This window comes from Nothoprocta perdicaria, unplaced genomic scaffold (genome assembly GCF_003342845.1).
Source record: "Nothoprocta perdicaria isolate Ctin4 unplaced genomic scaffold, notPer1 scaffold_12, whole genome shotgun sequence".
In the NCBI taxonomy this organism is placed as follows: Eukaryota; Metazoa; Chordata; class Aves; order Tinamiformes; family Tinamidae; genus Nothoprocta; species Nothoprocta perdicaria.
Genome location: NW_020454316.1, coordinates 1,377,048 through 1,393,667, shown reverse-complemented (window position 1 = coordinate 1,393,667; position 16,620 = coordinate 1,377,048). Strand labels below are relative to the sequence as shown.

The window sequence follows — 16,620 nt, the reverse complement described above, 5'->3', positions numbered from 1 at the left end:
CTTTGGGAAATATTGCTAAAAATGCACAACTTCAAGTTGTTCAACTGCCTTATTTATACGGGGTGATCTCCCAGCCTAACTCCTGCCCCAGCACTGCAGCGATGAGTTCTAACTAGTCAGGCCCTGCAATCATCAGTGTTTCTCCGACTCCTGGAGTTAAATTTACTCCGTTTGGATGCAGGATGCAGTGAAGTGTCACCAGCCATCCAGGAGCCTGCAATGAAGGACGGTGTACTCTTTCTTCTTTCTGTAAACCATAGCTTAAATGAACATTTATAACGTCTTTGAAGTCAAGCTCTCCTCTTGGAGAGAAAGAAGGGGTATTTCAGAGGCCAGATTCTGACAAAGCACAGCTTGCACTAAGGTTTTTGAACTGGGTTTCCAAAGGAGCATAAAAGTTCTACCGAAAACATCACAAAGTACATACACCCTCGCCATAAATATGCTGAAAACAGCTTCAACCCCTAAGCTTAACTAACCAACACCAAAGAAAAGTGACTGTCATACCTGGGGTTCCTGGCAGGTATACGGGGTCCCTGACCGTTTAATTTTGTCCAGTACTTGCAGACACTGAGTCACGGGTGAGCGAAGAGAAGACAACAGCAGCTCATCATTTTGCTTTTGGCATTTTTTTTTACTCAATTCCACTATTTCTTTACAAACAGCTGGAAAATTTCACTCCCACTGGCAGAGTAGAGATTAGACTCTGAGAAATGCAATCATAAACATGCAGAAGAGCCAATTTGCTCACCCTTAACCCACCCCCAGGGTTATGCAGTAGAATATGGACATGGGTTGTGCTGCAGTAATGTGACTGAGCCTTTCGCAAGCATTAGGTTTGCATTACAGAATGCAAACAAGAAAACACCTGCTCTGCAGAGTCTGAGATCTTCCCTTCGGAAAAAATACCCTGAAAAGTGATTTGAAAAAGAAAAGTGCCTTAAAATGAACACCAGGCTCCATAGCAATTGCCTGCTACCCTGAGCATCCTTCCCCACCCCAGCAGCCTGGGAGTCCCGACAGGCCTCAGAGCAAGTCACAGGCTGGTGCACCTCTTCTTGCTTTCTCCCGAGGGAAGATTTTCAAGAGAAGATGAACATCATCAGGAAACTGAGAAGCAGAGCGGGCAGGAGGTGGAAGACCATGGCCATGGCACCCAGGGGAGCTGATGATGGTGCTGGAGGAAAAAGAGAGGGTATCAGTGCACAGAATCCTACAAGTGAATCATTCTCCCGTTGGGGGAGATCATCCTCTTACCCCTTAGGCGGGGCTTCCCGACCACAAAATATCCTAATTCACAACGGGATCTCCCAGCCACATCCCAAATCTGACACACGTGGGAGCAGGCTGCTGTGGAAGCGCTCACTCAGAGGAGATATTTGGGTAGTGAGGATGGATGTTCCCGGTGGGATTACAGAATTGCCTTTCTTCTCGGACCCAGAGTGTGCTGCAAGGCTCAAGAGTCCTCAGCAGAACTTGCTGCCCCTCAGACAGGAGGGCAGGGGAAGAGATGAGCACGACCCAGTGCATTTCAGAGGGGCTGGGTGGACATGTGGTGTCAAGTGCCACTCAAGGGGTCCCCAGCAGCCCAGAGCCACCGTTTCTCCTTCCTCTGAAGGAGCACTGGCCAGCAGGACTCTCTGGGACCATGTCACAAGCACAGCCTAGGGCAGGACCAGAGCTGGTTGGCAGCACTGCTCAGTGTAACTGCCTGCTTGACACAACTGTGACTGGCTCTGGTTTCCAGGCAGCTACCTCGGCTTGCTACATCCAGTTCCCTTATAGAAATGACTAAAAAACACCTCACTCCCCCAGGGCACTTTTTCTCCTTGCTGTAACCCAAAAATCAATATTGAAGGCAGGCAATCAGAAGATGTCATGTACTACATACTCTGAAACTTGGGCGTGACAAAATTGATGTAACCTTCCGGTGTTCCCCCAGAGAGCCCAATATTCAGTTTGTCCAGGTCGGATTGTTTCTGGCTTTGAATCCATTCCCTGACAGGTGATTCGTTCTGCACAGTCTTCAGTTGGCTGAGATTCACTCCCAGCAAGTCCTTTACTTCAGTAGGCGTCAGGTCCTACAATAAATAATTAAATAAATAAATAAAGGTAAGGCTTCTCTCAAAGTTTATTTCTGTGTACTCTAATGACAAGGCCAGGCTAGAGGACACTGAATTAAAGCTAGAATCATGCTGCCCCTGCTACCACACCTCCAGTTGTGGCCTTTCCCAAAGGTCTGCATTTGCATTGTCGTCTGCATCTCCTTTACACCGATGAGCAACACGACCAGAAATAACCAGCTAGCATGAGACAAATGCATGGAATGAAACACTCACCAGCAAAGAATCTTTTCTTAACTTTAGGAACGTTTCAATATCCATGTTCACTCGGTCCTTGCCTAGAGCTTTGAGATCTATACCAGGAGCACCCCCTAGGATCAAAGAGAGAAAGTACATGAAGGCATGGAGAACAGTTCCCAGAAGAGGAGAGCTGTGTATTTGTATAGGCTGCAGTTAGAGGATGCTTTCACGAGATCTCCAAACTTTATTAGCTCAGGGCTCCTAAAAGTGTGTTTTAACTAGGAGAAGAAAAATCAAACAAACAAAAACTACAGAGGTTAATTCATTTTGCAGAGAGACTTTATCACGTTGGCCACTAAACCAACCTGCATCGATGCCAGACATTAGAAAGAATATATCCTATCCATGAGACTCTACTGGTCAACACAGAAAAGCTGTTTTGTGACACTGGGAAGGACTATGGTAAGCCTAAGAACACAATGTAAAGAGAACCTTCTTGCATATGCAGTTGGATTTACTACAGTATCTATCTTACCCAACCCCAAAATTCTCACCTTAGTTCTCTCTTTGAGAGTTTGACAATCTGTTTGGAGGATTTTAAGTCGATTTCAGAATCTTTCCAGAATATTTTATGCAGCTCTAAGTTAGAAAAGATTAAGGCTCTCCTGAACTTTCACCAGGCTGGCTTTGAAAGTTCCTGAAGTTTATATGGCTTATGACCCCCAAGTCAGCATCTGAACGAGACTCATCTCTTCCCCCTCCCTTTTTTTTTCTTTTTCTTTTTTTTTTTAAACATACCTAGATATGGTTTGATAAGAAGATAATAAGCACGTGAGTTGTGCTGGTCTGAGAAAGCTCGTTTTGCTTTGTTGTACAAAATGTCCTTAGTAGGCTGTGAACAGGCTGAAGGATCGAGAGCTGCTGTTCTGCAGAAAAAAAAGAATCGAAGATTTACATAAATAAAGTTTTTTATTATTATATTTATTTAATGTTTTCAATAAGGTATTTGAAATACGAATATTTTTAACCCATTTTGAATATCTCTCTGAACTTCTCTGCATAGGCTGGGTTACCTTCTCCTCCAGTACTATCCTGGACATTCCCCAATGGATAGATGAGGTATAGGAAAAATCTAAATGAATAAATAATGGCCCAGTCTCTTGAGCAAAATATTATATCTGCTAATCCATCATGACTCAGACAGCATATAACAAGCCTGTGTGTTCGTAAAGACAAAGGATTCTATTAATTTTATTTAGCCCTCTTTCAAAAGAGGATGAATGACTAAAAATGACTATTAAACTGGATGTGCAAAAAGTACTGAAGTTGCTTCCTAGATCTCCTGTCACCAGCTGGAGAGAAAAGGAATCTGCAGCCCCTGATGAGCAGGTTCAAGGGACAAGGAGTGTCACGGTTCTGGACTCACTTCAAACTGTCGATGTCTATCGCGTTCAGCTCAGTCGCATTTAGGAGGCACACATATGTCGTACCAATTGCGTTCAGCGCAGCGGGGGTCAAACGATTTCCCAAGGAAACATATCGGTTAATCATTGCGGCAGCCTGAAAACATATATATAATATCGTTTTTAAAGTTAACTTGAACCCAAATTTATTTTAATTCTTAGAAGAGAAACAAATGCAATAATAACATTCAAAGTTAATTTTCCTGGATACCAAGGATGGGCCAACCATCTTTGAACCCACTAAGTTAGTCCTAAACCAGCAGCTCCCAAAACAGGAAGCAAACATAGGCAGGAAAGCAAATCCCAATACCCACCAGTGCAGGAGGGGGCTGATTCTGTAGCAAGGCAGCCAGTTGTTCAGCTGAATTTATCTTCCATTTGCTAATGTCATCAAGGGTAATCAAAGAAATCAGAGGCCCCAGTTCGGGGAGCAGACTTTCAGGATATCCATCAGGATATGTCTGTGGAAAGACTATTGTTATTACTATGGAAATTCATGATCGTGTCCGTGATATAAAAAGTCTGCAAGGAACAGTAAATCAGTAAATCAAAGCCAATGAGAATATATGAGCATGTCTACCCTTTTCAGGCATGCCTACACTAACAGGCAAGGAAAATTGTCATATTAAGAAAAACATTCTCACAGTAAAGGTGGTAGACATTGGAATTGAGGAGCTCAGAGAGATAGTAAAGTCTCCGTCCTTGGAGATACTCAACTGGCAAGGCTCCTGAGCAACCTCTGCATTCTTCAACATGGCATTACCTCATCCAGATGATTCTTCAGCACAGCTAACTGCTCAACAGTGAAGGGGTAGTTCAGTATCTTAGAGAGGTGCTGAGCCAGAGAGACGTTCTTCAAGCAAACGCGTAACTGCTCAGGGGTGTAGTAAAGAGGCATTGACACATCATCAAAAACTTCTTGTGTTATTTTCAAGTCAGGTGGGCATTCTGTTGAAGCAAGAATCAAATGCGCTTGGCATTACATTCTTTCGCTATGTTCTACATATACACTTGAGCTTTGGATGTTCCCTTGCTCAAGATGGACAAGGGAGGACTTACAGTTCCACCCTCCTCCTGGGCAACCTCCCACTAAGTTTCATAGCTCAAGTCAGACACGTTCAGATAAGTACAAGAACTAGAGCCAACCATGGCATCAAGGGAACATTGCCATTACGGGTGAGCAAAAGCTCTCATACCAGCAGCACGTTTATGTCGAGAAGGCAGGAGTTCCTCAGTGATGACAGCCAGCTGTTCCCTCGACAGAGATGAATCATGGGCAAAGTTTTTCAGCCAAAGGGTTAAAACATCCTGCAAAGAAAACTTTTCATCAGAAAATGTTGCGAATCCTGGGATTGCACCTGCAGAACAAGCTGCTACTCAAACAGTCAAGAAAGCTTACTGGTGAAGTACTAAGGGCAGCAGACCACCTGCTATAAATCTAGAGACCTTTCCCTGGTGAGCTAAAGGCAAATTTCTAAATGCTTAAACTCGATCCTATTTCACACTCCAAAAATATTTATCTCCCCACAAAGCACTGTGCAAAGTTACCTCTGGTGCTCTTTGAATAGTTTCAGAAAGTGAGTGATCTAGATCAGCAGTTTCCAGATTTCCAGCTTGATCAACCCTCACCTCTCACAGACCACCTGGCACCTAGGGCACCAGGCTTATCAGCATGTCTTCAGTTATCTGCTGAACAAATCCCCTCATCTGCATGGAACACACTTGGGATCCACTGACCTAGAAACTAGGCTCTTTCCAAACTGCAGGACCTAATTCCCAAACTCCCCACTTTCCTATTTGTAACCCACCTTGGGGATTTTCTGCAAGATGCTGTGACCAAACACAGGAATCAATGCACTGAGTTCATTCAAGGTAGAAGCTGACCACGCTGAAGGAGGCCTGAATACAAAATTGCAGTCAAGCTAAAAAAGTTCAAATAAAACAATATAAAAGGCCCACTGTTCAATTCAAAGCCAACAAAATATTTAAGGTTTTGATCAAGTTGGTTGGCTGTAGTTCATTCAGGTCCTAACAGGACAAGGTCTTTCTTTTATCTGAGGTGTTTTACTCATGCCCAGAAGAGAAAAAACAATAACATACCCATATTTAGTGTTTTCACTGCTGATAACACTCCTAATCGCCTCCTCTTGTTCAGGCAGGAAAGATTCACACTGGCTTAATTGCTTCAGCAAAATTCCACCAGAATTTCTAATATATTCTCCACTCAGGTCACAGACCAGACGACCCAGAACCTCTGCATTTTCCTCATTTACTCGTGTGCCAGAAATTTTCTAAAGTAATACAAAATAGAGGTGTTAAACAGACCTGCCTGCCACTGTAGGAAGGAGCAGTGCATTTCTGCTGGCATTGGACAACCCCCAGTTCTCCCCCGCCTAGCGCAAGGGTGTCCCCTTGACCACATACCAAACATGCTAACGCTTCCAACAGAAGCTGTTTCCGCTGGGAGGACTCTCTTTGCAGAACATCAAGATTCGCTTTCCCAATATTAGTGAAGTATTGCCAACAACTTCCTGTCGTTGCGTAGTCTGAAGGACTAGAAAGACAAATACTCCATAAATTCTAGTGAACGGTATCAGACTGTTAATCAAGTTCAATGATGTTCAATACCATGTCCAATATAAGGCTTCCCACAGCACAAACTCTTTCTAAACTCTACACATTTCTTCCCAAAAATCATAGTCCATGTCTGTTTGTTTTGATTTGTTTATAGTTCATATTCAACTTAAGGAATCTGTCATGGGACTCAGCTTAAAATTGTTCGGGCTCTTCATTCTGTTTTACTAATGTGACGATTTGTTGAGTGTGAAAAGACCTTAAAACTGAATGACCTTTAGAAAACATTACGCAATTTAATTTCTTTTTCCATGAGGATGCCTAAGTAAACTGGGAACACACGTCATACATAAAATACCAATACTAGCTAACTTCTAAAATAACATCTCATTTCCTACTATAGGCAAAGGCAGCAAAAGGAAAATCATCGCAAAGTTACCTTAAAAACAGTAACAGGTCTTTAGGATAGCTGTCTAAGTCCTTGGGAATGCCTTGTAGTGTCACCATAGTCATCAAGCACCTCAGCTAAAAGGACAGCAGAGTTTACATCAAAGGGAAAAAAACAGAAAAAAAAAAAAAAAAAAGCAAAATAAAACAACTGTAAAGAAAATGCTCTGTTCCAAAGTAAGATAAAAAAAAAAAAAAAGACAGAAATCAGAGGGTTTGGTTCCTGAGAAGTCAAGCCTGTTGAGCTGTTACTTCACTGATTTTCAGAGAAATTCAGAGCTATGGGATGGAGACAAAGGTAACCAACCTGGTCTTCTCCTAGCTTGACATTCTTCTGCTTCATGGCTTTGGCTAGCTGCCGAAAACTTTCCGTTTTCATCCCATTCACAGCTGTACATGTGAAGCCTTGGAGGACAGACTGGGAAAGCCTGAGCATTCAAAGAGAGCAAATCACAGGGATAACGTGACGTCAGGAGGAAAGGCAGTGCTGATCATGGTCATAGGAACATAATGCAAATATTGCAAGCATCAACCTCCCCTCCTTTCAAAGCTTGAAGTTCTCCAAACTCCAGTCCCCCAAATCATCAGTCCTACTGTGAAATCAACACAACACAGACATTGATTCCATTGTGTTCCCTAGAGGTATTTTATTCTTTGCTTTATTTTCCATCCTAGATACAAGAGCTAGCTAAGGAAACATACACCAGTCTTACTAGGTTTGCAATCCCTGGGGTAGCACTGTGCAAGACTGACATGTTCTTCCATAGAGCTGGAAGCAAGTGAAGTCTGAGCCAGCAGCACTGCTTTAGGAAGCAAGTTGCCCTTTCGGATGTATTTTGCTGCTGAAACCCTGGTACACCTTGGGGCTATCTGCCTATGTTTGGGTTTGTATATTATTTGCTTCCTCTTGCTATGGACTGAACGTGGTGGATTTGCCACTTGTGACAAAGGGTCAACAAGCACGAAAAGTGGAAAGAGAGCATTAAAACTCTACCTGTTGAAATCAGGTTCTGCCTTTATCACATCACTGAAAAACATGGCAGCCTGTGGAGCAAAGGCAAAGAGAGTCAATGGCCAACCAAGCTCTTCTGCAACACTCAGGTGCATTTTCAAATAGGTTTGTATAGTGGAGTGATATCCCTATGATGCCAAATGCTGACACTGTAGCCTTTGGCCGACACATGGAGGAAGCAAGCTGCTAGCATATTACCTGTTCTGGGGTCCAAGTTTTCTGATTGAGATCCTGAATATTAGGTTTCTCTTTCTCAAAAACAAGCAATGATTTGGGAATGTAGCTGGCCAGAGCATCAGGGATGTACTTAACCAGGTCAGCAGGGTGGTCTAAACCAGAGGAAATCTAAAACAAACAAACAAAAATCCCCCACACATAATTCACACTTTGTAGCTTAAATAAACAACCCAACACAATTATACAACACAGCACAGTGCTAAAAGATCAGCCTGTCCTAAAAGGGCAGTCACCTTCCCTGCTGACATGCTCTCAGTCCAACCCGTGGCAATATCTTTTCCCTGAGGGCTTATTCTCAGGTCAGCAGGGAGTGGTTTGACCATCCTGTAGAGCAGCTCCGTCTGTTCTGACACTATCCCAAGGAGGCTCGGCTTGCCATGGTGGCTGTCAGCCAAGGACATCTGTACAGGGACAGTGACAGGGACCTGAGACGTCTGTCTCTGCTGCACCCTCTAGTTAGCAATGGCAAACAGTCCCAAGGGAATGTGGGCTGGGCGTGCGTGCGGGTGCCAATGTCACCTGGCCTCAGGTAACCCACCAGCCTTCTCAGCTCTGAGTCACTGCGGCTTTGTACACTTGCAATGTCCAAAAGAGAGAAACAACTTCACCTTCTCCACAAATGCTGCTTTCAGAGCGGAGGGTAGGGTGGCCGTTTGCCGGGCAAACTCAGGCAACTTAATGGCTTCCACAATCACCTTTGCGGGCAGACTTTGAAGTGTGCTGCTGTTGAGGCCGGCCACCAAGCTCCCGAGCCTTGCCAGGCTCTGGCCATCCGTGATCTGAAGGGCAACACACAGAGACAAGAGGACGTTACAGGCCATACATCACCAAAGCTATAACAGATATGAGGTGCACATATGGACCTTATCATTTGTACCTCATAGCCAGAGCTGAGCAATTTGTTGATGATAGCGCGGGTCTGCTCAGTGTTCCAACCATGAACTTTGCTCAGAGCAGGAAGAGATGCTTCAAGGTCTTCCCCACTGATGCTCTCCTCAATCTCGGATACTGGCAGCCCGACGGCAGCCTGGCCCAATGCACGCAGGACGGCGGGAGGGAAATGCTCAAACTTTCGCACCAAAGAGGATGCAACCTGGAAAGGTCCCAGACAGACAGAAGAAGTCAGAGGAGCAATGAGGGGAGCCTACTGGATCCCATGGCCTTTGGATGTCTTAAATCACTGGACTTTTGCTTCATAGGTTTGTGTGGTGAAGTCTGCGATGGACTCCCTCTACTCACTAAGATTTTACTGATGGTAAAAGAGCAGCCAGAGGCTCCAGGAAAAAAGCAAAATGCCCTAAGGGGTCATACAGAAGAGGAGACACAAGAATCAATGCCAAACCCTCTGACTAGGTCACTTACTCCCACCCACTCTTCCTGGCAACCCCCAAATCCAAACTCGCACCCAGATTTGTGAATCCTCTTCCATGTGGAAGCCTCACTCCCAAAAGGGAACTTGCACTGTGCAGAAGATCCTCTCCATTGCCCAGGAGTCGCAACTGGCTGGGCTGTGCCAATGCTCTGTGCTCCTCACTGCGAGACTGCAGCGAGCTCAAGTGCTTCCCTCTGACAGTGTTTGAGGAGATCATTTAACTTTCTGTGCTTTAATTTTCTCATCGATTAAATGGGAAAATAGTACTTTGAAGATCAGCCCTGAGCTCAACAGGGACCTAATCACTTGTAGAGGTTGCGAGACATTTATCTGCTGCAGGATTAGAGCTCTTTCTTCACCAAGAAAAAAAGACTTCCTCACAAATTTTCTGACCTCACAGGGTTGGCAAGTATATTACCTGCAGTTCCTCCGTTGTCAGAGATGAAGAGCGAGGTCTCTCCCTGTCTTCTCCTGCATGTGTCACATTCATGGGGCAGTTCTTACTGATCCTCTGGGCCAAGTTCAAAGCGTCATCTCTGCTCAGGTTGCTCACTGCAGACGGGCTCAGGTAGCAAACAAACCTGTCTGGGAGACTGGAGATGGGAAACAAGAAGAGATTGCCAGTATGATGAGTAGTGTCTCCATCAGAGACATCGCCTCTTTTCCAGAGGATGCTCCCTACCAGTGCATGTTTCCTCCCACTCGCTTAGGCTCTGATGAGGCTCCTGTTTACACAGAGCACTGCTGCGTCCTGCAAAACTGCCCAGCTGCAAGACCCACTGCTGGTCTTAATCGGTGGTTTGCACTGTGTGACAATGACTTCCCATGAGCTGGAAGTTGGGGTCTGGCCTGCACTAACATAACTGCAACGTGACTAGAAACGCAAACAGAAACATACTTCTTACATCTCAAGTGAGCAGGCATGGGAGTTAGCACTGAGCACGACCAACTGTGCCAAGGTACCGCGTCAAACCATGAGTCAGACGGGAAGAACGGTGAGATCGCATACCTCGATAAAGCGAAGCCAGACCCAGAGGTCAGCAGCAAGGTGTAATACACGGCCGTTGCCCGGAGCAAAGTGAGCTTCCTGACCATCTGAATATTGTCTGGATCCCTGGTGAATCGCTGAAGCTGAGAGCATGCAGGAGAAAAGAAAAGATACCTTAGTCCTGGCAATTACCTGCGACAGTTTGAAGAGTCTCACTTCAAGCAATACCTTTTTTCCCACATCTTCAGAGTTGTGAGGGGTTTTTTTTGTTGCTGTTGTTAGAGTAATGCGGAGGATTTTGATTTGTCTGTGCACACCTTCCCTCACCCCTGTGAACCTGTACTTACTGTTGATTCATCAGCAAAGAGCTTCAAGTCTTCGACAGGAGCATGCTCCATAAAGGACCCCAGGTAATTTTTAAACCAGGCAGTGGAATTCAGACCTGGAATGGCTGCATTGTAGCATTTCTGCTTTGACCCTGCAAAACACGCAGATACCATAAAGCTACAGACTTACAGTGCAGCTGAAAATCGGTAGAGACAAGAGATTTCTGAATACAGAGCTGTCTTTAGTCTATTTGAGAAACAAGCCAGCTGAGAGCTGCCTAAGTGCCTGTGATCACACATGTGAATTGCTGCCTCAGGACAGGGCAGTGCCTTACCTGGGTCCCCATCTGAACTAACTCCCGAGCTGAATTCTTCAGGTCTCACATGCAAACTCTGCCCTGACCTTTTATAATGAAAGCAATCAATGCCATTTGCAGAGGACGTAAGACAGCACAGAACTCTCCTTACTGATTTAGACTGATTTAAGACAGCCTTTAGGAGGGGAAACGACTCCTGATACTGCTCTCTGAGTCATAGTCCTACTCTATTTGCACTGAAGAAGCAGTATAAACTCACTATAAACCCGTGAAGCTCTGTAACAGAACATCACTATTGTTGTAATGCACATCAGTGGCTTAAAGCAGGTAGTAGGTTTGAATCACTTACCGTCCTGGACAAGATAGTACTTGATTGCATTGTAAAGATTCTTCTGCTCTTGCACTGGAAGGTTAGAATAGATGCTATTCAGGGCGGCAACTCTATAGAAAGATTAAAAAGAATCTAAAAACCAAAACCAAACTTGGCAGGGCAGATTATTACAGAAATAGCAGTTCTGTGTTATTATGACACACAAAAATGTCCCTTTTGAAATCTACCAATGTGACTGCCCTTCTCAACAGCTGTCCCCACCCAGGCACTGCGTTACCGATCCTGCGATGCCACTTTGCAAACACAGTCACTGTCCTCTCCCAGAAGCACAGGACAAAAGCACCACTTGTGCTGAGCACTTACACCTTCTGAAAATCCTCACACGACACGTTTTTGGCACGGAGGCAAGCAGAGACTGTAGGATGGGCCAGGAATGGCTGCAGCCCCTTGTGGACCCACTGAGACAAGACAGGTGGGCTGTCAATGCCAGGTACTTGTAGCATCTTCTCCCATAGGCCATTAACAAAGATGATGCTCCACTCTTCTGAGAGGGACACGTGAGAAAACTGAAGGCAAGACAAGGAGAAACACGTCAAGTGCAGTGAATGCAGACCTCTAAACATGCACAGATGCACGTGAATATGAACCTTATGAATGATTGCAACCCCTCTCTCCAGATAGCGGAGAGAGGCTGCAACCCCCCTCGCAAGATAGTGACTCTTTTTCCATGTTGTATTTGTACAACTCAAGTATAAACAGGCTCTAATTCACATTGGAGCCTCCAGTCTTCGTTATCCGGAGCACAATCCTCTTGGCAATCAGCAACACATAACTCATGTGACCTCACTGTTTAAAAAGAAGTTTACCTGCTGGCTGAAGGTAGTCAGGGCAGCTAAAAGCTTGTTGGCATCATACTTGGAAAAGAACAGAATGGAGTACGCTGCATCCATTGCACTGAGAGGCTTAGGGCTCAGGCAAGAGTATAAGGATACGAGGAAATCATCCCTAAGGTCCTGGAGCCAAGCACTCTGGAAAAAAAGGAAAGGGAAATCCATATAGAAATAAAAAAATGTGTGTCCTATTCAAAGATACTGCAGCCAGTCTCCTTTAGGTCTGCTTCCGCAGCTCTCCTATGTGTGAGCGTTTGCATCAAAAGGCAACATAACACATTGAAAGAGGAGACGGAAGAAAGACTGAGTTACACTGACTCGAAACAAACCTAACCTTACACAACACCAGGCGTTGGATCCTTCTATTACCTAATCTGTGCTTCCTCCAAAGCCAAGAATGGCTTTAAAAACTTAACTCAAAATGCTCCTCCCACCTCCAAAAATGTCCATTTCAGCAAAATATAGCTTTCCATAGACAACTTCCTCATTTTTTTTTCCACTGAAAAAGCAAACCCTGAATATGTGGGAAGAAATATGCATCTTTTTGTCAGAAACATTAAAGCAAAAGAAACTTTATCCATTCAACTGTGTTTACTAGTATTTGCAGCAACCCAGAGACAACCACCAAAGGAGGAAGGAATGTAAATCTGAAATATTCCTGGTGACATTTTGCACATTGCAACTGCCTCAGGAGCAAGTAATCCTACTGGGTTTCTCTTATGCAAAGATTTGTTCCAACATTCAGATGAGCTTATTAATTTCAGAAGCCTCCACTGTCCCACTTCCTTATTTGAGAGGCTTGGAGAAGACAGCATCACCCACCCCACGGACAGCCTCAGCCACGCTCCAGGGCGGTTCAACTGCTCTCAGTGCTTGCAACATGGAGCATGTGCTGCATGGTGTGATGTGTGGACATCTCCGGTCTCCTCCCTGTAACCACAAGTCTGGGAGTGACTCTGCACCAGGATGGCTCTGGTTTGGGAGACAGCTTGGTCTCCAGGGGCCCCAGAGCCCCTGCATCCTGTATGTGTGACCTAAGCCCATGGAAAAGGAGACTGCTCTCACCTGTGCACAAGCGTATTGACCAAACGTGAGGTTGCAGGGGGAAGCTCCACCACGGGCTATCTTGAGGAGCATCTCCTGGCTGGCACTGGTGAGGAAAAAGCAAAGCCATCACCTCCCTGGCACTCTGAGCCCCCAGGGCAGCGGGGGGAGCAAGCAACACCAGCAGTGTGTCTGCAAACACAAGCACGGGGCCCCGCAGCATGATTCCAGAGCCCCCGCTGCTAGGGACAGGCTTTTACTCCTTTATTCCTTCAAATATCAGCAATGGGGACAGTTATTAGCTACTCTCCTATAAAGAGTAGCTTTATAGGAGCCCTCACTGCAGCCCTGAGCACCCCAACCTCCTCCCAGCCCTCAGACAAGCCTGGCCCTTGCAGGGAAAGGTTCTACAACTGTTTTTAGAGGTTTCCTGACCCCAAAGTGATGTCCCTAACAGACTGCTCCTGTTCCCGAGAGCGGTGCTGTTGAGATAACTGGTCGCAAGTTCACATACCTTTCCACTGAAGCACACACAGCAGCTTCTGATTCCCCAAAAAAGAAAGAGACAAACAGAAATAAAGGGAATGCAACAGAAACACATATTGAAAGCTGTGTTTGAATCTTCCTTGGGAAAATTAGGTGGGAGGAAACTCACCATCGACAGGGCTGCTCGAGCACTAGACAGGGAAAAAGAGGAGAGAAGATCTCATACGGTGCAATGGCAGCACAGCATTATTTGTGACCATTTAATACAGACAAGGATGTGAACTGCCAACACGTGCGCTTGGATTCAGCCTGGGGACAAACAAGTGCCTGGATTCTGAGTGCCCATCTTGTCCTGTTAGGCAGCTGCCACCTGCAAAACTGGCTCTGCACTCAAACAGCTCGAAAGGTTCCTCAGGCATCAGGATCAGAGAGATGGACCCTTCCCCAGTGATGTGAGTGTGGTCCATGCATGGCACTTGCATGGCACTGCTGTGACACCCTCGCACTTCTAAAGCCCTTTGGCCATCTGGAGAAGCCACCCCTACCCCACACATTACTTGGGAGACAACAAGGGATGGAAGTTAACATCTAACTCCATGCTCAAGGCACCGGGTTTCTGTTGCAGCAATTAACTCCTATCAATGTACTGCCAACAAAAGAGGTCCACACTGACCACCAATACACACACGTTTTGCAAGTGAAGGCATGGGTGATACGTATGTTATATATGGAGTTTTTCTTACCAGATGTGTCCCAGCAGAAGTTGCAGCAGCTGCCAGCCCACCTAGAAGACAATATGCCATGATTTTAGTCACAAACCTGGGACAGAGGCTCATTCCCAATATCCCTTGTGCACCATGGCCAGACAGCAGGTCAGTGAGGAGCCTGGAGGCCAGACAAACCATGCCTGCACTTCCTTGGTTTCTTTAGATTTGTAGCACCTACTTCTCACTATGCCAAGCGTACCCAAGCCTGACTTGGATTTCGCACCCCTCCCCTGTCAGTGCTCAGCTGGATGAAAATCACCCTGTTCCACAGAGCTGAACACCCTGCAGAGAACGTCAGTGTGACAGCCCTCACTCTAGACCTGTCAAAGAGCTTGACAGGGATTTACGTGAAGAAATGAAGCTGTCACTGCTGGTTCTTGGCAGGCCCAAACAAGCTCCCCACTTGCCTACACCTTGTTTTCCAACTTTTACATTGTCCCCTGATGACAAGTGTCTTCCCCTATTTTGGGCTGCCTGACACACTGCTCAGGACAGCAGGATTTTCCAGCTCCCCAGTGTTGCGCTCAGGCCACCTTCCCACTCCCTTATTGCTGCAACATCCTCCCTTTCATCTGCAGCCCTTCCTGAGCACCCGGGGGACCTCCAGGGAAGGAGACCCGGTCAAACACCTGGCACTATTTGGGCACAGCAATCAACAGCATGGGACTCGCCTATCCTTCAACCAGGATGGAGAGGAAGAGGAGGAAGCTTGTCTGGGTGTGAGCATGTTCAGCAGCCTAGTGATCCCCATTAGGAACAGCTTGTAGGAAAGCATGAAAGGAGTCTCTAATCAGCATAACAACTATTTTGACTACCAGCTGCTACACCTTTTAAATTATTTAATTAATGGATAACTCTCACTAAGTAACGAGCAAAGGAGCCACAGCTTGCCAAACTCAGCAGCTTCCCCTCGGCCTAACGCAGGGTTTGCTCCCAGGGGAAGCCGTGAAAGAGTTAGAGCAGCAAAGCTCTAACTAAAGGAGCGTGGGGCCGAGGCCAGGCCTGGCCACGCTTCCCTGCCTGCACACAAAGCCAGGGCTGTTCCCACCATGAGCACTGCTTCCTGCTCACACCACGACGGAGGGTTGGAAATACACAGCCCAGCCCTCGTCTTGGGAAGCTCTCGGGTGTAATGCTCAGCTCTGAGCGTGTAGGTTGTCCCATCGACCCGAAAGGGCAGCACTCAGAGACACTCCTGCGAGGAAGAGGAGGAGGAAGATCCGCAGCTTCCTCTGCAGGGGCAGAGGAACCCCCAGACCAAGACATCACAAAAAGTCCCCCCAGATGCCCCCACTGTATGACAGCAAGTCTCCCATTGCCCTACATCACACCCATGGACTCAGCTTGTGTCACGGAGCACCCAGGAGAAGCAGACACTGCTCTGGGAGCAATGCCCTTCCAAAGCAGGGCTTTTATTCCGTGCTTAGCAATGGCCTCCAGGCTGTGACGAAGCCTCCCATTAAGGAAGGTTCATGCAAGGAGCAGCTCCTGCCCGTGGAGGTTGTGCTGCTCAGATGTTCCTCTCCGCAGCCCCGTCGCATGGAGGACATTTACGTGTCACAAGCCGCTCGGCACTGCCTGCGTTCCCCAGCGCTGCTTAATCCTTGTGACAAACCTCTCATTCTGAGAACACAGCACCACTATGCTTAGACCTCCCACCCTTTCCCTGCTGAAATCAGCCATCGGTGCCTTTGAGGAAGATGTTCCAAGGGCTTTCAGAAATTGGGGCCTGCCTCCTTTCTCCCTCATCTATCTCCAACACGGACAGTGCATGCAAACTGCTAGACTCAAAATCTCTACAGGCTCAATGTATTTCTGAGAGCCCACCTTTCCCCCATCTCCAGTTATCTAGGCTTTTTCTCACTTAAAATAATATATATATAAAAAGAGAGAGAGATGGCATGGTCCGATGAAACAGTGATTTCCCAAGGCTGTATATACTAAGCCAATGGCTGGTGCAAGAACATGTCACCAAACATTCATTGCAAACATGATCTCAGGTCTGATGAGGAATGAAGGATAAAGTGCTGCTTCTATGAGAGAAACAAAGATGCTGATTTGGG

General features: G+C 46.2%; 1 protein-coding gene across 1 annotated transcript in view; it reads right to left on the bottom strand.

The window, feature by feature from the left end:
- Positions 1-728: 728 nt before the first annotated feature.
- Positions 729-16,620, bottom strand: part of MSLN (mesothelin) — a 30,133-nt gene continuing 14,241 nt past the window's right edge. The window contains exons 3-29 of the mRNA XM_026054036.1: positions 14,534-14,574; positions 13,960-13,981; positions 13,819-13,846; positions 13,326-13,410; positions 12,237-12,398; positions 11,734-11,936; positions 11,389-11,480; positions 10,744-10,874; positions 10,418-10,539; positions 9,827-10,001; positions 8,914-9,129; positions 8,645-8,815; positions 7,998-8,144; positions 7,782-7,831; positions 7,095-7,215; positions 6,780-6,865; positions 6,191-6,320; positions 5,867-6,057; positions 5,575-5,665; positions 4,963-5,074; positions 4,530-4,714; positions 4,081-4,227; positions 3,730-3,863; positions 3,102-3,229; positions 2,340-2,434; positions 1,892-2,081; positions 729-1,177 (exon numbers count right to left, since the gene is read on the bottom strand). Of these exons, the coding sequence (XP_025909821.1) occupies positions 1,083-1,177; positions 1,892-2,081; positions 2,340-2,434; positions 3,102-3,229; positions 3,730-3,863; positions 4,081-4,227; positions 4,530-4,714; positions 4,963-5,074; positions 5,575-5,665; positions 5,867-6,057; positions 6,191-6,320; positions 6,780-6,865; positions 7,095-7,215; positions 7,782-7,831; positions 7,998-8,144; positions 8,645-8,815; positions 8,914-9,129; positions 9,827-10,001; positions 10,418-10,539; positions 10,744-10,874; positions 11,389-11,480; positions 11,734-11,936; positions 12,237-12,398; positions 13,326-13,410; positions 13,819-13,846; positions 13,960-13,981; positions 14,534-14,574 (3,350 nt within the window). The 3' untranslated portion in view covers positions 729-1,082. The remainder of the gene's footprint in view (positions 1,178-1,891; positions 2,082-2,339; positions 2,435-3,101; positions 3,230-3,729; positions 3,864-4,080; positions 4,228-4,529; positions 4,715-4,962; positions 5,075-5,574; positions 5,666-5,866; positions 6,058-6,190; positions 6,321-6,779; positions 6,866-7,094; positions 7,216-7,781; positions 7,832-7,997; positions 8,145-8,644; positions 8,816-8,913; positions 9,130-9,826; positions 10,002-10,417; positions 10,540-10,743; positions 10,875-11,388; positions 11,481-11,733; positions 11,937-12,236; positions 12,399-13,325; positions 13,411-13,818; positions 13,847-13,959; positions 13,982-14,533; positions 14,575-16,620) is intronic.